We start from the raw sequence: 22560 nt of genomic DNA, 5'->3' as shown, positions 1-22560 counted from the left end.
TCTGCTTACCTTGCATGTTGCTAGCTGGTGGAAATGTGCAATCCGGCAACAGTGGAATTGATATCAACGCTTGAGGAGCAGCGACACACCCCTCAGGAAACCTTGTCAGGGTTGTCAGGGATGGACATGTCATTTTTGTGACCACTCTATGAAGTTTGCAAGGTTATTTCTCTAACTCTGTAGAAGCTGAAGCTACATGTGATCCACTTTCTGCCCTTTTCTTAGGACCTCTTGCTGAGTCCTGATTGGGCAAGTCAACTGTCATGTCCTGCTCAGTCAGGTCACATTTCCGCTGATCGTGTGGATTATTTCCAGGATGGTTGGTCACTCCTGGGCCTAAGGTGAGTGCCCTCTTGGTGCACACGTCCTTCACCAGCAGGACCATGCAATGATACTGTCACGTGTGGAGGGCATGGATATGTTGGTGAAAGAACATCTGAATCGTATGGCAGTATATACAAATCAATGCTTATTGGTCCACTACTATGGCTGGTCATCAGTTTTTAAGGGTACGTCCATTTTGCTTGCTGCTCTGGTGTACCGGTGGCTTCAAAGTATCAGACTTCGCCATTCTCCTTTGTCCTGGTACCCCTTCCAGTCTTTGGGACCTTAACATGCTCCTGTGCTTATTCGATGCTTAGCCAGATGAGAAGATCTTGCACCAGATAGAGTTGCCACTACAGTTCCTGGTGACCAGCAGGAGGGTTTTGGAGATGAGGGTTTTGGGTGTTGACAAGAGTATTTAGTAGTCCAGGGTATGTTACCGTGCTGGACTCTCATCAGAAAAAGTCTTCTGCTTCCTCCTTTGGATTCATCTTACTTGATTCTTCTGTATTAATTTCTTCTTCATCTTCTGGGTTTGTAGATGATGGTGCGAAGGAGTGTCTCTTTGGAGTCCAAATTTTTATCACTCCTTTCAAACTTCCTGCTGTTTTTACATGTTCGTCTTTGTTCCAGGTCATTAGCTGGCATTGTCCATTTGGCCTACAATAAATCCATTTTCCTTCATACTTTCTTCGTTTCCTGGAATACACAAATTTTGTTCCTTCTGGTGCATATTCGCTGGCCTTCACAAATTCTCTTATTTCTTCGTCAATCAGGTCTCTGGGCTTCCATCCTGGGTTGATATCGATCATGATCTTCATCCGTATGGTTTTCTTTGTGGTTTTCTGGCGTTTTGAGATAATTATCTTGATAACACAAAATCCTAATAGTAACATCAGTAACAGGGCTCCCAGGAACTTGAATATGTCTGCCATCCATTGTGGGACCCATGATAATAGTGTTCCAAATCAGCTGTCATCATCAACTTCGTCAGTTTCATCAATTATCTGGTTCTGTAGGTTTGTCAGCATACTTATGGCTTCTGTTAAAGTTCCATTTTCTTCATCATGAGAAGGTATAAATGTGCAACATGACTCTCTGATTTTTGCACAAACTCCTCCATCCATCGCTGAGATCATGTCAAGCACAAATCTGTTCTGTAGAGTCATCAGTCAGATTGCTCTTAACTCTTCCTTGATTGCGTTGAATCCCTTTATTGTCGAGTTGATGGTTTGCAGTAATTCGCATGTGATGATTTGCAACCATTTAGTATTTGCTCCAACCTGGAATCTTGGCATGATGATTATTGTGAATACAGATGAGGTGAGGCTGAAGAGCCTGTGCTCATACGGGATTGCATGGAATGCTTCTTCTGATTTGGCAGAAAAGTAATTTTCTCTCTTCCTTTGGGATACCAGCTCAACAGATCTCCTTTTCCTCAGGTGAGCATCCGCTTTTGGGAAACTGTCAATATTCAAGTCGCTTTTTGGGATCACTAGTGCAGGAACATGGACATTCACTATTGTCCAGTTTTTAGGCAGTCTTATGTATGCTTTGGATCCACATGCCCAGTAATGATCCATAATTACTGCGGTTCCATGAGTCATTCCTGGAGCTTCAAAGATTCGTCCACAGTTCTGATTTTCTCCCATCTTCCTCATGCCATTGTTCCTGAAGCACAATTCTGGGTTCTCCGGTAGTACTATCTGCAGGGGTCCTCCTCTGTCTTCGACCCATGTTAGCAATTGTGTGAGTTTCGACCATAAAGGTTTGCACAACCTCTGAGAGTTCTCTATTGCTTCCTTATAAGCTCCAAAGACCATCCATGCTCGGCAGATCACCACTCCTTCTTCCCATCCGTCTGGTGAAAGCACTGTTCCCCAAATCTGCATTTGGCCTCTGTTATTCCAATTTTTTGCCTCTTCTGGAGTTTTTCCTTAGACATTTAGCTTTGGGTTCACTTCCCATCTGATTGCTGCTCCTTTAATTCCAGGCTTCTCATACCTGATCACATGATTCCTTGTATGGGCTCTGATTCTCGTCTTAATGTCCTGTATATAATCATCTTCATCAGGGTAATTTGTCTCGGTTGCCCATATCAATGAGGCCTCCCTCCCCATAAACTGCCCTTGAGTGTGTGTAAGACAGTGTGCTGTCGGGACATCAATTTCTACAGCCACGATGATCTTGGATTTCCCCATTCTGTATGGTAGGAGTGCACAAACGAAGCATTCTCCTTCTGATTTCTTTCTTCCAACTTCTTTCATGTGTTGGTACCAAATGTTGTTTCCTAGATGTGCTGTGCTGTCCAGGTAGTTGTTCAGTTCATTGTTATCTTCATGCAGGCTCCTCTTGATCCTTAGTGTCTTCCTGTAGTTTGATATAACTACATCTCTAAACACGTCTGTGTGGCTTTTCCTTGCTGGGGGTCTCTCGGGCATTCTGGTCCAAGGTGCCGGTTTCTTTATCTGCATCGATGTGGTAGGTGGAGGTTTTGCAATTCTCTCCTTCTCTTCTTGCATTCTTTTCCTGCCCTGTATAAGTGCCTTTATTAGCCACCAGCCTGTCACTGGCCTCGTGTATGGCTGCATTGTGGGCCTGGTACTTGTTCCTTGTGTTGGAACTTGTGTGATTGTCAGTACAGTCTCTGCAGTTTTATTTCTCAATTCCTCATGCCGTTTCTTCGCTTTAGCTATAAACGGGAATAAATGATCTATTAACATTTGTGTCTTTGCAGTGAATTCTCCTACAGTCGCTTCTGTCTTTTTTAAGGGCTTTTGTTAAGTCTTCTTTTGTTGGCTTTTCTCTTGATTCTTTTTGGGTTCTCTCATTATTTTCTGGGTCTGATTGTTCGGTAGGCAGTCTCATGCTCTCGATTGCCTTCGCTTGAGGTCCTGTGACCATTGACACATGCATTGGTTCATGTGCATTCAGTGTGTGGGTGCGTGTAGTTGTCAGTGCTATGTTTTCATTCATTCCATGCTGACCCTGTCTCCAGCTCTTCTCTTCATTCGTTACCTCAAGTGTGTATGTGTCACTGTTGATTACATTTATTTTCAGTTCATTCACTTTACCATCAGATTTTCTCAGGACTGGAATTACTATATAGGGTCTGGGTGCTTTTGTGGGACTCATGTGTACATCATCAGGTGGGTGCACTGAAATTGGAACGCTTTGTGCACCAAGAAAAAATGCAGTTCTGACCGTTAATGACAGCCGAATTATGATAAACACAATGCATAGATACGTGCTAGTGCGGTAGGAAAAACATTAGTGTTTCCTTCCAGAGAAGTGGGGGCGCCCCTCTGCTTGTGGGAGGACCAGGTCACTGTTCTGGGCCCCCATCTTGATCATAAAATGTCAATGTTTATTCTTTTCCCCCAATTCACTGTTGCTCTCGAACAGTTTGTATCATAAAGTGTCTGGTACTTCACAAGTGTCCCCCCTATTGCGGGTGTTGATTGTCTCTTGATACAGGATGCAGTGTCCTTGCTAGACTATGGAGAAATAGATTAGACTAACACTTCGATAAGTCACTTTTACTGTGTATATTAAGAGTAAGTGAGTTCCCAGTCCGCCCCCCGAATCTGCTTCAGTCCTGAGGACATGCTGGACACTGTTCAATGTGAAGAAATGGGAAAAAGGCAATTAAAACAAATAAAGGTGAAGTTCTTGTGTCTGTTCCCTCAATCTGTCCCTCAGCGGAAAGATGAAGTGCTTGTCTTGGCTTCCTCTATCTGTCCCTCGGCGGAAGGTTTCACTGGAATCTCCTCATGTAATCTGTCTGAAAGTTGGACAGCTCCACTTGCAGCATGATGCCATGGAGGAGCGTTCCCATCTGTGCGACGTTAGCTGGATCTCTGATGAAGGTGAGGACGTCAACCTCGGCAGGTCTCCCCACCATTTCCGGAAAGTCAGTTAATAGGCGAAAGAGGACATTGTGCACCAGCCGGTTGTCTTCAGGTGACAGGGACATTTGTCCTGCCTTGCTGGGTTCAGGATTGTAGGCTCTTCCATTTACGTGAACAATGCTTGCACTTTCCTGACGCGTGGATTGCGACCAAATAACTTAGCTTGGTCCACAGCTGGCTCAAGAGTTCAGAGTTTGCTGGATCTCGAATAAACGTGAGAGTGTCTGTGGTTCTCCTGACAATAGCTGGGCACTCCTCTGTGATGCGAAAGAAAAGCGTATTGACGAGTTCATTGACGAGTTCATCTATAATCGCCTGTGGTGGAAGCATTTGTGTCCTAATCACTGTATTCAGGCAGTCCAATGAAGGCTTCCGCGATGACGGTAAGTAGTTGCCAGATTACTTTCTTGTTGGCAGGATCCTGGATAAAGTCTGTGACACTGGTAACCCTTCCTACCAGTGACGGGTGTGATGCCAACACTAACTGGAAGTAAGTGAGTAGGTCCTCTGTGATGTTTCTGCTGGGGGACACCATAAATGCTGCCAAACAAGGTCTTGATATTTGATGATTCAGGATACTGTGTTTAGCTCTTAAGGTAAAGGTCCTTGATCATTGTCTGTTAAAGTCTTGTTTCTCAGTAATGCTGGAGTGTGGGTTGATTCACAAGTTTGTGTCACCAAAATGTGTTGTGGCTTAAATGTGCAATTTTCTTCTTCACCCTGCAACTAGGATGCACAGAGTGTCAGTTTATGTCCTTATCCCCTTTTGCTTAGAGGAAATGTCCGGTCTAAGCCACAACTTGCACAAGGGGTTATTTGTCTTGGCTTTGCTGCTCATGCGTCCTTCTTCCTCGTCATAGATCTCGTCTGCACGTGCTGAGGTTCTTCCCCATTGTCTGTGGGTTCTTCGCGGTGGGGTGCAGCTAGAGGGCTTTCTCCGATATAGGGCTTAATGTCATTGAGAAAAATCCATGCTCTCCTGCCCTGCAGTTTTACAGCTGAAGGAGTGCAGTCCTCTACGATGAAAAGGCCATTGAATCTTTGCTTGTCCCACCTCTTCCTCGTGTGTTTTTTACTAATACTGCATCTCCAGGAAAGACGAGTGGAACACGTAGACATTGAACTGCATCTGTTTCAGTGTCTCCTGCTGTGTTTTGTGCGGTGCTGCACCCTTTTCGTTGTCGCTGCAGTTGGTCTGAAATTACAGTAAGACGGGATGTCATGCAGTTCAGATATTTTTGCAATTCGGATCCCAGGACCTCTCGGGTTGGCTGGGCATCACATCTAGTTCTGTCTCTAGCGGTTAGGGGAGTATTCATTCTCCTTCCTGTGACTATCTCGTGCTGCGTAAGATGATGGTCGGAGCCTGGTTGGTTCCGAAGAGCATACAATGCCAGTGGAAGGCAGTGCAACCATCCCCTCTTTAGAGTAAGCTTCAACTTGGCTATCCTTTCCTTTAACAAGACGTTGAGCCTCTCACAAATACCATTACCTTCCGGGTGATACGCCAACGAGAACTTGTGCTTTATACCAAGAAACAAGCTAATCTGTTCAAAGACTGAATTTACAAAATGAGCCCCATTATATGATCTCATCACTTCACACACCCCCCATCTAGGGAACACTTCCCTCACCAGGAATTTGGCCACACGGTAGATTCTGGGTGTGTACATGGACCTGCTTCTATCCATCTAGAGAATGGACACACCACTACAATTAAGTATCTGTACCCGTTGCACACTTGAATCATGTCGACATAGTCGATATGTAAGTGCTGAAAAGGCCCATTTGGCTGGGGGATGACTTCTCTCACTACTTTTAATGTGTGCCCAGCAGTGAATTACTGGCAGATTCTGCAGTTCACTATGAAGAATGCAACATGCTCGGCTAAATTTGGTATAAACCAGTCTTCTGCGAGTGTTGCTGCTAGATTTTCTTTTGAGATGTGTAGTGGGTAATGCAATTGCGCCAATGCTATTTTTAGTAGGGCTACAAGCATTACTGGTATACCAGTGCTGTCTTGCTGCCACAATCTATCAGAGGGGTTTAAAGAACACCCTCAACGTTTTCATAGGTTCTTCTCATCCTGTGGTGCCTCCCCTTGAAGCTCCATTAGTTGTGTCTGCCCCAGATTACTATAGGCTTCAGGTGTGGTACGTGCCACCATCATTCTCTCATGGGTGCACGCCACTTCCACTTCCATGACCGTCTCACTTTTGGAGGCCATGCACTTGGCTTCCCTGTCTGCTGTGTGGTTCCTGCATGACACGAAATCTGTCCCTTTGGTGTGGGTGGCGCCTTTCATGACCGCTATGCCCACTGGGAGCTGTAGTGCCTTAATCAGCCTGTCCAATAAGGCTGCATGCTGCACTGGCATGCCGTTTGCTCGGAGGTAGACCCTCCATTTCCAGCGGGCTAGTCCTGCGTGCACTGTGGACGTCACATAGGCGGAGTCACTGTACACCGTTACTTCCTGGTCTGCGTGATTCTCTATGGCGAGTACCAATGCCAATAGTTCTGCAGCCTGCGCTGAATAATGAGATGGTATTCGTGCACTGACGAGTACTCGAAATTCTCAGTTTGCTATGTGTTTCATTACGGCAACGCCTGTATATCTTTATCCGTCTTCTTGGTCGATTCTCGAAGATCCATCAATAAAAACAATCTCTCCTCCTGCCAGGGCATTTTCTTTCACCCTGGGGATTTCATCATAGAATTCTTCATAGTTTGCACAGTCATGGATCGGATCTCCTTCAGTGACTGCTCTGCTTTGAATGTAGCTGGGTTCACTGTTTTACATCAAACTACTTTGATCGATGGATTAGATATGATCACTTCATATGCAGAAGCTCTCTGAGATGTCAACATGCCTTTAGGTTTCTCTAAAATAGCGAATAGTGAAAGTTCGACATATAACGTCATGGAACATCCCATCACAATAGTTGTTGCCTTTTCTATGGCAAACGCTGCGGCAGCTAAACTTTGTTCATATGGGAAGTTGCCTCTCATTACTGGGTCCAGGATCCCACTGTAATATGCCAGGGGCTTGTATCCCAACAAAGTTTTTTGAGTGAGCACTGCCGTCATAACGTTGCCATCTGTGTGCGAGAATAGGTAGAATTCCTCTGCATAATTAGGAATCCCGAGAACTGGAGTTGTACAAATCGCTCTCTTGAGTTCTGCAAACCCCTTTTCCATTGCTTCAGTACATTCAATCTTTTCCTTTGTCGATGGGCCTTCTTCAGGGCCTGGAGCAAGGGCTTGGTGTATGAGCTGTAATCAAAAACCCATGCTCTAATATAATTGCATAGGCCTAGAAAGCTCTGCATTTGCTTTATCGTGTGTGGCTTAGCCGTGTTCATGATGACTTCAGCCCTTTCTGGGGTCACCTTTTTACCTTCATGTGAGATTAGCTGGCCTATGTATAGCACCTCCTATTGACAATATTGCAACCTTTCCTTGTCAACCTTACAAACTTTCTCCGCCATTAGAGTCAATAGCTGAATAGAATCGCATCTGCATTGTTCTTCCATGGAGCTGCAGATCAAGATGTCGTCCACATATTACAAGACGACACTTTCTAATGCAATATTGCTTAGGTCCATCTGTAGGACTCTGTTGAAGATGGACGGGGACTCACAGTACCCCTGTAGCAACCTCGTGCTTTTCAGACACATTTATCTGAATGTGACTGACGTCAGATCTTGAGAGTCATGGTGCAACGGGATTGAGAAGAAGACATTTTTCGAGTCAATCACCGTAAAATATTTTGCCTTACATAAGATTGTAGATGGATTAGGGACCAGAGGGAACTCAGCTTCAACAATATTGTTTAATGCTCTTAAATCTTGAATTAAATGCCAAGACCCTCCCTTTGATTTCTTGACAGGATAAATCACCGTATTACATGGTGACTCTGACGTCACCAAGATGCCCTGGTCCATCATGGCGGAAATTGTCTTTGTGATCCCTTCATCTGCCTCTCTGGACATGGGGTATTGTCGCACTCTCGGTAAAATTGCTCCTGGTTTCAGCTTAATTTTCACTTCTCCCACCCCCTACAGGAGGCCTACGTCATATGGTCCGGTAGTCCATATTGAGACAGGCACCTGGGCCATGTCGCCATCAAAGTATTCCGGACGTGTCAGTGCCAACATCTTTCTCTGAGGGACTTCTCTTTTGATAATTTTTACCCAAAATATGAGACTCACTTCCACCCTTGTCTCTTCTGAGTCTGCTTGTTCTTCAAACAGATTGTCATCGGTGACATCAGTTACTCAACTGCCTTCTTCAATGGTGATAATTGCGCACCATTGTCTGCCTTCATCATTGTAGCCTTCAACCAATGCTACCTTTCCTTGCACAGCTGCGGTATGTATCATCAAGGGAAATACTTGTCCCTCCTCTTCATGTATCGGTATTCTTGGTCTGAATAAAAATTAATCGGGGGTTCTGTTGGTCCTATCTGCAAGGCCTGGAAATCCTGCCATGAGCACACGCATGCCATATGCGAAAACATCTGGCTCTAATGGTATAGCTCTCAGGGCTATGTGCCTTGAGTATGCCCTGATCATTTCGCACACATTTGAATAATGCATTCCTGGAGTGGAGCATACTATGCCCTCCTCCGTAAATGAGATTGTCATGTTCAACTTTGTCATTAATGTTTACTGGGGTCTGACATGAATACAATAAAGGTACATTAATTTCGCACTCTCCTACGGAGACTGGGAGTGCAGCTGTAAAGGGAACTCGACTGTGAGCTCCTGTAAAACTCTGAGTATCTATGGCCTCGCCGGACAAGGAAAATTTGTCTTCTCGTATGCACGAGCGTGTTGCACCCGTGTCAACTAAAAAGGAATATTCTTTACCCCCTATGACGACATTCACCCTAGGTTCCCTATTCCAGTCTGGTGTAACTGATAGGATAGAGCACATCAGGGTTCCCAGTGAGCTGTCCTAGTTCATATATAAGTTTGGTCCACTGTACACTTGTGGATTCTCTCCATTCCCTGGGTTGCCTCCCCTTCTGGAGTTTGTGCTCTGAGACCATTACGGTGGTGCCGGTTGAAATTGCCCTTGTGGCAAATTCCCCATGTTCGGGGGTTGAACCCCTTGTTGCACACCTTGCTGCACGCCTTGTGCTTGCTGCTGCACTGCGTGATTCTGAGCATTGCCCTGTTGTGAGATTGCAGGCAGATTTGCCGTGCCTGCTCCCATTCCTTGGCTATTCTGCCACACGTCTTGACTTCTGCACATGCGTGCCAAATGCCCCGTCATTCCACACAGCCAACATACTTGCGGCAGTCGGATTAATTGTCCGTTTGACATATCTGGGTTGCCCATTTGCACGTTTTGAAAACCTCCTTGATTACTCTGGAAACTTCCTTGATTACTTTGCCATCCTCTTCCTCTAAATCCCCTTCCCCTCGGGTACAGTCCTATGTTACCCTGGTTGTTCTGCTGTGGGTTAGCCACCTATTGTAAGTTCTGTTCAGCTGGGCTAGGTAGCATGGCTCCTTCGAGAGCATACTTGATCATTTCTATTGTACCAGATTTGCTTCCTCACCCTTTCGTGTTGCCTCCTTTTTCCGATTCTTTTCTTGCAACAATCTACAGTAATGTGCAATAGTTAACTGTATTTCAGCCCAAGGTTTAGCCTCAACCCCTACCAATTTCTTGAGCTGTTTCTGCACCGGTTCTGGCAACCCTTGGAACAATATGTGGTAAAACACTGGTATAGATTTTGTCCAGGATTCATGCATTTTGAGTACCCACGCGTCTTGGAAATTTTGGATATAAATCAACGGATATTCTGACTCCTTCATTTTTCGAGTCATTATATCTCCCATATCCAAAGTGTCCATGTAAAGCACTCGTAGCGCTTTCCATACTGCTGCTCTGCAATTATTAAATGGTGTTCCATCGTGAGCAGTGTTAATTATGGTTACACCAGGGTACCCTGCCTGTGTCCACACATCGTCTGCTCTCTCACAAAGTATGGTGATCAGGAGACCTTTAATGTTCCCTATAGCTAACGTGACACCCCCTGTCATTTTTTCTAACTCATGTATCCACTTCCCGGCTCCCGATGTCAGCATTGGAAGCTATTTTTTCAGGTTTTCTCGATCCGTGTGGGGCCAAGGAATATATTGCGCTCCTGCTCCCCCCTTTTCTAATAGCGGAAATTGGAATGCGCAGCCTTCCTTCTCTTCTCTCATAGCTCTCCTGTCTATTGCAGGTGTTATTATCCCGCATCGTTGTCTGCCTGGCAATGTCCTCAACCTGTCAACATAGGCGGGTGCCGACACCCCCCTCTGACCATGGGGTGTTCCATCATGCCGGTCCGATTGTGTGCCAGACTCTGATGTCCTCGGTGCGGACTCACTAGCACCCAACCATCGTACCCCTTTGTCCCTTGGAAGCCACTTTTTGTGCCATCTCCCTTCTTCATTTGTCTCGCACTCTGTTTCCTCTCTGGAGTCGGATATTGATTGTTCCCAATTCACGCAACTCCTTGTCTCATTATCGTTTATACTGATTTCTTGTCTGTCCAGGGACAGTCTCCTGCTCCCACTACTTCGGGTGACATCCTCAGTGTCATACAGTTGAGTGCTTTTCAAGCACTCATCTTCCCTTTCCCTTTGGGATATTTGTTCTAATCCCATTTCGTCATATACTTTATCGATTGTTTCCCCGATGCTTCTGGTGTCGAAGTCATCTTTAATATTTTCCCCAATCGTGCCTGGTACTGAGTCATGCGCAGGAAAGAATGCTTCAAGGTCTTCCCATTCTACAACAGGGGTTTTTTAACTTCCCACTCCAAATATTCGAGATCGCATGCCCACTGTCTATGCTTATGTTCTATGACATCCTCACATTCATTGCACTTCCTCGCCTCTTCTCTGACCTTATCTTCTTCTCTTCTCCTTTCATTTCTTTGTTCATTTTCCCTTCAAACTTCCTCATCCCTTCGTCTCCTTATCTTGTCACATACTCTTTGCTCGTCTTCTAAACCTTGCTGGTTCTGTCGGTCCAAGGCATAGACTGCTCTCTGTTTGCGATCGAGCTGTTTCTCTTGCTCTTCGCGGTATAGCTGTTCACGCCTCAGTATATCCTTCTGTCTTATCCTTTCATCCCTTGACTCCTTGTCTTTCTCTTTTCTCTGCGCCTCGTCTAACCTCTTTTTAGGTCTCATATCAACACTTCCTTTCCCATCAAGTTTCAACAATATCTGTTCTCCCATCCTTTTGTCCTTTCTGAATGCTATCTCAACAGTTCTGCTTTCACCTTCTTTCCATTTCTTTCCCTCTCTCTCCTTATCGAGAGATGCACTAATCTGTGCCTGCTCCTTTCTCTCATCATCTCGTCTCTCCTTGTCCCTCGGGACTGCGGTGGTAAGAATCTTGTCCTGATCCTTCCCTCGGTTTTCGTCACTACTGTAAGTAGGTGACTCATATGCGGGGTTACTGTACCCTGTGGCTGCTTTAAGTTCTCTTAATGGGTAAAGTCCCTCAGGCTTACTTCCCTCTGTATCTGTTTCAGGTGGGGCAGGTGGTGCGGTAGGCGTCTCACCCCCCTCCGTGCATACGTTTAACATCCAGTCAGCAGGTGGCTTTTCTTCCGTCGACTGTTCGAACATTTTCCAAAGTTCTAGAACAGCAAGGCGTTTCTCTAGTTTTTTCCCATATATGTGGCATGCAAGTAAGTCGTCATATGCTGCAAGACGGCTTTGGATAAGGACCCATTTTGTGGCCACCGCATAAACATCTTGTGGGCGGTACCCTTAGCCCACTCAGTGCTATATTTCTTAAGCTTGGGTGCATGTTTCGGCAGTTGCTTACATAAGTGTGCCAATAGTGTAATTTCTTCCATGCTTAAATCTGCTCTACTTTCCTCTCTAACACCACTTTTCAATGCTTCCATGCAATTTAACACTAATAACAATATGAGCAAGCACCAAACACTGCAAGCTCCAATCCAATTTTTTTTCCCCCAAAACTTTTTATCACCAATTTACTCAAAAATATCAATCCATGTGTGATTCCCTCTCAACTATAGTAAAACCCTATTTGATTTCTACAAGACAACATTTCTTACATGTGACATACAACATAACACGTATGACAGACACTTGACAGACTAGACAGACACCAGCTGGACACAAATATCTCTGCCTCTAATTTGTACCCTGACATGGAGTTTAAATGAACTCCTTTTACAACGTCTTTAAACATGGTAGTAGCCTAGTCGTCCCCTATTATGTGGGCTCTGAGTTCACGTTTCTTCTGACCGCTATATTAAAGCGCGGGAACAAGGCAAATCCTCTCTCTCCTGAGGTGTCCGCCCTGGAATTCTCTCTCTTCTCTGGTATCTACCCCGGTATTCTTTAATATCTCAGGTGTCTACCCTGGTATTCTTCAATATCTCAGGTATCCACCCAGGTATTCTTTAATATCTCAATTAGTCTCGAGTCGTTATCCCCTTATATATATACAGTCTTCTCTACTTCAGACTATTTTTTTTCCCACCTCCCTCCGTTACCTTTTCCCTTACTTGTTCTAATGTCTAAGACATTTGCCAAAGCATTCCATTTTTGTTTCATTCACCGCTCGCATGGTTCCTCTCTGGATCCTCAGGATCACCGCCTCTGTTACCACCTCCTTTAGTCTTTTGTCTGTTCCGCTGCCCGCAGGAATGGAAGGGTTTATGTTTATAAAACAGGTCCCTTCAGACCCACTGCAGTTCTTTGGACGGATTTAAACTATCATTGTCCACGGGAAGCTTCACAGTCTACTCGGCTAAATGTCGAAGGACTTGTGATATTGCCCAAGACCTATAGTTACTTTGTGTCGACGGTCAATAGGTGTCTTATTTTAATCAACAATTGATGGTCAAAACCATCCTCTCTGTTACCAAGTGTACAGGAGGGCGGAGCGACCTCTGACGGGCCCATGGGATCAGAGCTCACCCTCGAGAACCTTAGGACGAGATAGCTATACCTTGAGGTGGATGGGGTGCAGGATTCTCTTACTCCAACACCAATCAATAAGGACAACTCAAATGGTTTGGCAAAGGGGAGTCCGTTTAATGACAAGTACAAAAAACGGGGAAACAGTAGGAAACCATCAGTGGTGCAATCGCCCGTCTCACTTCAACTTCCACGATCTTCATACAAACAGCAATTCTTATAGGCAAAAGTCGTCTTCATTGACTTGTAACACTCATTAATTTGTCATGCAAGTCTATTGGTTGTAAAAGGTAACTTAAGTATAGGTACTATATCTGTATATAGTAACAGGGTGGGGGGAATGGATAAGTCTTATTGGATGGGCATCTACGGCCATCCCTCTACATCACTCGTACTAGACGTCACTACAAGTACGACGTCTCATTGGTTCTACTAACTATAGGACCCTAGATTATTTGGTCCATTGTGATTGGGTCGGTTACACCCCTAGGCATAAATCTCCACTTTAATTAGCAGCATGCAGAATGTTCACCCAGATGCGGCATGCCCCAAGATTCATCCTGCCTCCCTTCCATCAATCAGTACTTTAGGGCTATGTGTCAATTAGTTGGCTGAGGAGAGCCTCGAAACTGTAGCTTCTTATCAGGAAAAGTTATGGCATCCTCTGATTTTGGGTGACATCAGACGTTGGTACCTCTTTGTGCTTGGCTGGTCACGTGTCAGTACACTGTGAAGCTGCTTCATTTTCCATCTATTTGCGTATTTGATTCTCTCTTCGGCCTCGCCACCTCCCTGAGCCTCCTTATCTCGACCTTCACGGGCAGGCTGCTATGCTCTTTAAGTTTCGGTTCTTCGGAGTTGCCGCTCTCCTCACTTCCTTGGGTTGACCTTGAATTCCTAGGCATGAGCTGCTTCTTGCTAAGTTTCGATTCCGCTCTTTCATCTGGCTTTGTGCAGGTTTATGAATCCTGGCCTGTTTAACCCCTACCATCCGGGGCTTAATTCTGCTTTCATGTATAGTGGACTGCGCTTATATAATGTGCTTCATTGAGGTAGATATATATAGTTGGCGCTTGCCGCTCTATTCTTCTACTAAGCACAGCAAGCTGCACTGTTTTCTTAGCTTCTTGCGTTACAAGCCTATATACAGGCATTAGTTGGTTGCATACTTCCATCCTGTTTTATGGTTATGTTTCTTTATATTTCAACATTTTTTCTTCTTCTATGCCTGTGATACCCTTATCCATGGTGTTTCGTCTTAGTGTGTTATCTTTTAGTTGTTGTTCGTTCATCTGAACGTCTGACCGGGAACTCGTGACATCACCATTCACCTTCGATTAAGGCCCTTTGGGTCTCTTCTGGGACAGTCTGAAAGTAGTCTTCATGTCATGTCAGCTGTTGGTACGGTTGTCTCAATGGGTAACGTGCTGCCCATGGTTGTCTGGTTATTGGCCCTTCAACAGGTATTTCTCTTCTGATGGGCACTGGGCAGAGCCCTAGCACAGCTCTCTGCTGGTTTATTTGCTCATTATACATCACATATCTCGGCGAGTATGTTCCTGGTATTTCAAAATGGGTGTCTGGAGTGCAGGCCATATCTGGGACCTCCTCTACAAGGGTTTTGGAGATGAGGGTTTTGGGTGTTAGCAAGAGTATTTAGTAGTCCAAGGGATGTTACCTTGCTGGACTCTCATCAGAAAAAGTCTGACACGATTGTCAGTTTTATACATTTTTTCATCCGTAGGGGGGTCTCGTGGTGTCGGGTGAGGTATCTCGTTGTCTTTGTGGCAAAAACTGGCCCGCTTCAGCTGTCAGAGTCCGGGCAGCTTCTGATTGCCACTAAGCATCACTTTGACCCGCTGACAGCCCACCAAGACGTGCAGGTGACTATAATGCATGTAAACTGCATATGCTGCCCCTATTACATGCATGATGCACATGTCCAGACTCCAGACCACAATTATTACAGTTTAAAGTAACCAACGTCCTGTTTCCAATGTAATTCTGCTCAGTAGTACTACATTCACTGCAAAGGCACCCGTAAGTTTTGTGAAGCTTTTATTTTAGTTAATGTAAAATAAAATTTAAGATCGTTATTTTTTTTAAAGTATAAAGCATATACCAGAAGGGCGGTCTGCACTTGGGTGTGCATTTGCACAAGAAGACTCTAACCCAAGTGTGAAGTTTCACCCTAGTGTAACTTCTATTTCACCGCCCACCTCCCAACTTCTGAACCTTGTAAGGGGCTCCGAGGACCGTGTGACAGGACCAGCACTGAACAAAGAAATCAAATCAATGAAATCAATTTAATAAATCTATGTTATGGTGTCTGGGGTGTGAGAGTCTCCTCACGCAGTCACTGGTTGCTACCGGTGTACTGTTGGAACGTCAGGTGCATTGACACGGGCAAAATAATTCACTTCCTCGCAGAAGGGGTTACATTAAAATGGCGGGAAGGAGTTTGCGACTGTATGTGTCAACCCGCCACACGTCTAAATGCTAGTTTGGTGCGCATGAGCATTACTTCTAATGCCCACCACTTAAGTGTACGTCTCCAGGTGACTTCCCCAGATGTGTTAATGAGAACAAAAAATTGATGAACCACACATTGACTGCGCCACACAAGATCCAATTGGTTTCAAAGTGATTTATCTTTGTAAAAGTGGTTCCAGCAAAATAAATGTTGTTAAATTGATGTCAGCTAGTCAATGCCGACGCGAGAAATGATGTTTGCACCTTGGAAAGGGATTATCCTGTGATCTATGTTTTGAAACCAACATGAATATGGATACGATTTAAATGCCCATATATTTTGTTTTGATAAAGGCCCTTGAGAGGCCGAAACACGTGTTAACAATCAATGGGCACATCAATTTAACAAAATGTATTTTGCTGGTACCACTTTTACAAAGATAAATCACTTTGAAACCAATTGGATCTTGTGTGGCGCAGTCAATGTGTGGTCATCGATTTTTTGCACAAACCAAGGAGGGGGGTATTGCTTCCTCCTGAAACTACCACACTGACGCAACATTTCCCAAATGTGCTTTATTTTGGTCGCCGACGTAAGAAGTTGTACCAAGAACAAACCCCAAAAATAGTGTTATGGAGAGCCCCTAAGTGTTCGGGCGGGACCTTACGTAAACGAACCTGTGATCATGATTGACAGCCCTGGTTCTTGCGTGCTCACCTTTACAGACCTCCATTGCAAGCGCAAACACTTCGCAAGGATTGCTGTGCATAGGAGACCTTTTTACCATTCCATTGTTCAGGTGTATTAAACGACAATTCATAAATTTAAGTGAGGCTGCTCTCTTAACTTCAATTCAAAAATGTGTTTATATTTTAATTGTTATTAAATCTTCACAGGAGTGTGGGGGTGTCCCCCCATCCCTCTGCCAACAACCTGTTAATATTATGCTCCCATGGCCTCTTTTTAAAACTTGTGGCAGGTTTGAAACTTTCTAATTCAAAAATAGTTGTGTTTTCTGCTGTGTTGACGTAAAGGTGAAGAATACCTACCCTCGTGAGGACTATTACCCTGCGGTGCAGGACAGGGTCTGGTGGACACTGCTGCGAAGGGTGCCATTAGAGAAATACATGGTCATGTTTTTAGCATGACATGAACTAGTTTAGGGAATGCCCAAGCAGGCATTTTAAAGTAAGGTGAATCATTATCAGCGCAATCTGGGTCATGTCCACGCCGTGTGTGGATTGCCGAGCCGTAGATGCAGGGTCTCTTAGTAAAGGGCACAAAATAAGGGCATTTCCGCTTTCTTAAGGTCTCTAAAGTGTATTAGTGTGGCCAGCAGAGAGGGTCGCATACAGGGCATTGGCCTAGTAGCCCTGTCTGGCGCTTAGCAATGCTCCTAGGAATAATGATCTGAGCTTTCAAGTAAGAAAGAATATGGCCCTCATTACGAGGTTGCTGGTAACGTTGCCGGCAACCTCGTATTAACGTTACCGACGCATGACATGCCGGTGCTACCAGGATATCACAGGCGGTGGCGGTACGGTAAGTTCCCATTCCCCTGGAGTCGGCAATGGGAACCCTGAAGATAACAGTGCTGGTGCTTTACTGAAAAACCTGCCGACTCTCAGTGAGCCAGTCCGGCAAAGGTGCTGTGCTGCTAACATGTTACCAGGCTCACCAGCTCACTCCTAATGAGGCCCTATGTCTCTCAGTGAATTGAACTCCCAGAACAAAATACTCACTACTAAGTGGATTTGGCGTGTCACAGCCAGGATGAAATCAAAGAAGAAAGTGAGAAGAGCAAGGCTAGAAGAGGACCTTCGGAGCCCACTGAAAGTGAATCTGTTTTTTGGCCAAAAATACTATTTCCATTTTAGGTACATTGGTAGTTTTTATGCATCCACTTCTGAATACAGATAAGTATGTATACCTGGGTGTCACCAGCACATGACCGCGCTGCAATGGGTTGCGGTCTGATCATGTCCAATAGGTATTACAGTGGGCTGGGGACCCCTGCAAAGCTCCACATCTAGCAGGATTGTGGGTAATTGAACATACAGGGTCCTGCCTTGAAGGAGTGAGTGGAGCAACAGGATTGCATTAGGAGACAGTGGGTCACAAAAGACAGCGGGTGGAGAAGTGCTGGGTGGGCGACAGAGCCGAATACAGCTCTACAGAATATCTGTCTTTGAGCATAATCCCCAACTATTATTTTCTTTGTATGTATTGCTGCAAAATCTGCTATGCCCGGAGGATTTGGAAAACACACCAGGGGAACACTTAGGTAGTGAGCAGCTCAGATAACCAGAGTCGTGCCAGTGAAGTCATAGCCCGATGTTTGGAGAAAGATGCTGGCTCACGGTGGGCATTTGCTCTTTTGGTGGCTTATCTGAGCGATACTGTTGAGAATTCCACTATCTGATGAGTAGTTCTTATCTGGAAGAGTGTCTGACTGAGCTCAAGCTGCCATTTTAATCTGCAGTTCATTAATAATGCAGTAGGTGGTGGCTTGGTTATTCCTCCCCTGGCCCTAGTTGCTTCTTTTTGATCCAGGGCACGCATGGGAGGGTGGAGGACGAGGGGTCACAGGTTGTGTACAGAGCCACTGTGGGCATTGGTCCAGTGGAGGCAGCTGTGGCAGCAGCTGGAAGGTCCCATGGAGGCGAGGGGGATTCTGCACCATGCAGTGCTTCTTCTGAAACATATAGTTATGGAGTGGTGTGGGACATCAGCAAGGAGCGAATCTATGCCTTTCTACGGACACCAACATTCGACATACAGATGCTCTTCTGCTCATGGCAATGTTTTCAGCCACCAATGACTGCAACTGGCGGTCAAACAGTATTTACCATCCAATAAAGGTCAGAAACTGAACTCCTATGTACTTGTGTTTGTACATGTATATGAAGAACAGGGATGGCAATATTGATATGAAATTATTTATAGTAACACATTTACAGACGGCAGAGGCATTCCCACGAAAACTCCCATTGTTCTATTGCCTGTACAATAGAACAAAGATTAGACAAGCGGTGAGACAGTTTACGAGCCTATATAAAAGTGGGGCACATACCAGGGAGAAAACAAAAATAGAATATATATATATATATATAGCTGCACTATAGTGAAGTTGAGTATCAGGTTCCATAGGAAACCCTAAAATTGAAATGCTACTAGCTTTTAACTTGCACGATGGATTTGGCTGATATTTTGCAAACAAAATGTTTGTCACTGGCCCCCTATATTGGACATTTCGGGAAAGATTCATTAATACACGAAAAGGTATTAAGAAAGGAAAAAATGCTGTTTTTGGCCCACTGCTATTCATTTCCGCATAGAGAAAAAGTCAAAACATTTGTGCAGCGCACAGCAAAAACCGCCAGACAGAATTCAACCAGGTGCAAAACAACTTGGGCACGAAGCATTGACACAATTTCTGGGAGGTGTTTGGGGTTGTTCCGTCCAATAGTTGTTAAAATATTTGACGAAGGGGGGTGCCCCCTTCTCCCCAAATTATAGCTCTATATGTGTCCCACAATGCATCAGTGTGACGTTTCAGAAATGAAAAGTCCTTCATTTTGTGTTTTTGTTCGATGCAAGAGATAACTACGGTTATAACAGGAATAACTGATGTTAGATGAAAACAAAAAGTGTAAAAAATGTCATTTGGAGAAGGAAAAAGGATGACATAGCATCAGGTTAGAGGTAGGAAGGGTGAAAGAGGACACCATGAGAAATTAGGAAGTTGGGGTGGAGGGCTGGGGACAAAGTTAACAACTTGAACCTTTCCGCGTAACCGTGTTATACTGGGGAGAACTGGGTTATAGTAGAAAATGGGATTGGGAATGAAAGTGCATCACACAGAAATTATGTTTACAGATAAGCAGGGTTATTTGTAGTACAGTGCAAATATAACTGTGGTTTTGGGAAAATTATAAACAAAGTGCATCCCACTACAAATCACGCATTCAGTCACACTACACCACTTTCTCACAATACTCACTTCACTCACTACACTTCAACCTTAAATTCTGTTTACATTAAAAAAATATGAATACATACTTTTTTGATTTTTGGCTGCTAGGTAAGCCAGAACGTTTGCATTGGAGTAAAGCTAGGATGGAGTTGGGGTACAAAGAGGAGTGAAAAGCAAGCAGGTGTTATTTTGTTATTTACCCACCCATTGACTGCCCATGGCCATGTAAATCCTATGGCCATTCCCTCTTACTTCCTGCCACTCCCCACCCACAACACATCATCCTGGAATCTCTTTGAGCTATCTTCATGAAGCAGTTACTTAAACTTTCTGCTTGAAGTGCCCGCTAGAGTGATTTCAAAGCAGTTTTCCGATAGTCAGTGGCTTAATTGGAGCTGTAAAGCAGTGGCATGTCCAGACTCTTTTGACTGGGATGGGAAGTAGGAGCGCGCACGCATGCACACACACGCACACACGCACATCTTAATAGAAGTAATTTACTATTTGTCTCCACTACCCATAGCCGCTTTAATTACTAACATTAGTATCTTAAATTCTTGTGATTAAAGTTTAATTATCATAATTTAGGATAATGTGGTGATACCTGGGGTGGCCAATCAGATTCAATGGGTAGCACGTGCCACCCTAGACCACTCCCTGCATACAGCACTGCAATAAAAAATACATTTTGGATGTATACCACATGTTCACAGAATTGAGTTGACCAATCATAGTTTAAGGAATGTGTAGCGGGTTTGATGGTATTAGGGAAGGGGCCCATTTTGATGAGGGTCTCCTTGGATACATTTTGGGCTTTTTGATTGAGTGCTGCGGTCTGATTTTTCTTAATGGTAATGTCTTCCAATATTTTCACAAACCTAAACTCCACTGTTTACTCAGAATGCTTCCTTCTGAAGTGTACACAGAAACAACCCTGGGTGCTGGCTGTCTGGTGCTTGAGGTCGTGCCTGTTTCCAACCTGCCCCCATTCCTGTGAGATGCCAGGGTATGATTTGTAAGCAGGAGCCCTCAGGGTTATCTGGCACACCACTCAGGCAACGTTTATCCGGTCATTCCCTGTTTTCCCGATTATCTGTAAATCCCGCTATTCCAGGTTTCCTCTGGAAATTACATCAGTCATTACAGGACATATCTGGGGTTCTATGTTAAAAAACACAAAAAAACAAGTCCCTAAAGACCGAGGTTTATTGGTCGATTTCTGTAAATGTTTTTTTTTTACCCTCCCTACTTGCCCCTCCCTTTATTTATACCCATGCCCACCCCCCATCCCATCTTTATATTTCAAAAAAGGGTACAAACATCATGGCAAAATGCGACCAAAAAAAACTCAATCTTTTCGGCTTTGTTGTTTTCTTGTTCGTTTTTAGGGGGGTTACCCATATCCGGTCATGTCACTGCTCTGCGCTGCTTCACCTGGTGGCATTGGTGCCAGTGCTGATGTACTCCATGAGGGGGTAATGTGGGCTTAATCTTTTCACGAAGCGGGTCAATGTTGGGCGCCCTCGCTGCACCCGTTTCACAACCAAAGCAAGTCTTTTGTTTCCTCCATGTTCATACACCGTTGTTTGCCAAAAGAGAGCTGCATGGGGAAAAGCAGAGGGTGGTGAAGAGGTATTCTTTGTATCTGTGTGCGTGGGTATGGGCTCCATACCCAGGCACACAGATACAAGGCCCCCCTGACAGCGAGGCCCTGGGCCACCGCACAGACTGCCTGTGCCCTGGGCCGGCTCTGGTATGGGGTGTTTAAGACCAAACAAAACACAAGCAAGCAGTTTCAGTGGGAGAAAGAGCAGAACTCCTGTTCTATGGAGTCAACACGAGCACTGTGCTGTGCAGCAACATTTTAGATTAATTTATGGTAAGGAGGCACTGAATCACGCATTGCCAAAAGAGCATCCACGCCTATCGGGATGATAAGGCGGGCAGCTGCTCAAAGCATTTTTCCAAACAGACACATCATGCACAAGAAAGTCTGTTGTGCAAGGATTGCTCGTTCTTTGAAGCAGCCCCACATGTCAGAGCTGATAGGGGAGAGAAGTAGGGGGAAAAAAAAAAGATGTCAGCAAATGCAGGGCCGTGTAGGCTGCAAATGGTTGCGCTGCTCTCAGCCGAATGGGCAGGGTCGAGGGAGACAGAGAATCACCTACAGAAGCAGATGGCAAGGAAGGAGCAGTCCAGGCTCCATTAATCACCACCCCTTGCACCTGTGCGTGAAACAGACCATGCAAGTAATACACCCGCCCCTAGCTCAGATAGCCAATGTCAGCAGGAAACAAAACTATGCAGCTGCTATACAATCTATTATCCTAGTACCAGATCACTTTGTGCAATGGGGTTACCCAACTGCCCCCCCCCCCGCATGTTCCGAATGGGCCGGGCAGGCGGAGGAGAAGAATGCAGGGGGCATTGTCTAGCTTCGAGAGCAGGGAAATAGAATGTTCGGTATGTTTAATAATGCAAATGTTATTTGTTTTCCTGCAGCTTCTTTGGGGACACTGGAGTTCAGCCTTTTATTTGATGAGAAGATGAATGCGCTGCACTGTAACATCCACCAAGCAAAGGTAAGGGTCATTAATGCCTTACCTCCAAAGTAGCCAAATGTTGCTCCATGCATCACCTCTGAAGTCATTCAGAGTAAGGGCCTCCAAGAAAGCACCTCAAAACATTTATAACCAGTCACAGCTGAGTTTGTAAAAATATTTGCTACTAGTTGTTCTCCGAGACATTAGGTGTGCACTGCTTATCGCATTTTCTTGTAAGGGCCTCCAAGACCGCAGCATGTGGCTGAACAGATGTAGACTCAGCACCGCCTCTGCTTAGCCATGCAAGGTAAGGGCTTCAAAATCCTCATTATATGACAACATATGCAGTCTCAACACCTCCA

The 22560-nt window shown here is 44.9% G+C and overlaps 1 protein-coding gene across 2 annotated transcripts in view; it reads left to right on the top strand.

The window, feature by feature from the left end:
- Nucleotides 1-22560, top strand: part of LOC138513815 (double C2-like domain-containing protein beta) — a 358694-nt gene that overhangs the window by 154059 nt on the left and 182075 nt on the right. For both annotated transcript variants that reach the window (XM_069628915.1, XM_069628916.1), the window contains exon 2: nucleotides 22158-22237. In XM_069628915.1, the coding sequence (XP_069485016.1) occupies nucleotides 22158-22237 (80 nt within the window). The remainder of the gene's footprint in view (nucleotides 1-22157; nucleotides 22238-22560) is intronic.

This window comes from Ambystoma mexicanum, chromosome 12, assembly GCF_040938575.1.
Source record: "Ambystoma mexicanum isolate Mex_15411 chromosome 12, UKY_AmexF1_1, whole genome shotgun sequence".
In the NCBI taxonomy this organism is placed as follows: Eukaryota; Metazoa; Chordata; class Amphibia; order Caudata; family Ambystomatidae; genus Ambystoma; species Ambystoma mexicanum.
Note: the sequence above shows the minus strand (reverse complement) of the source record. Positions and strands in the feature narration are given on the sequence as shown.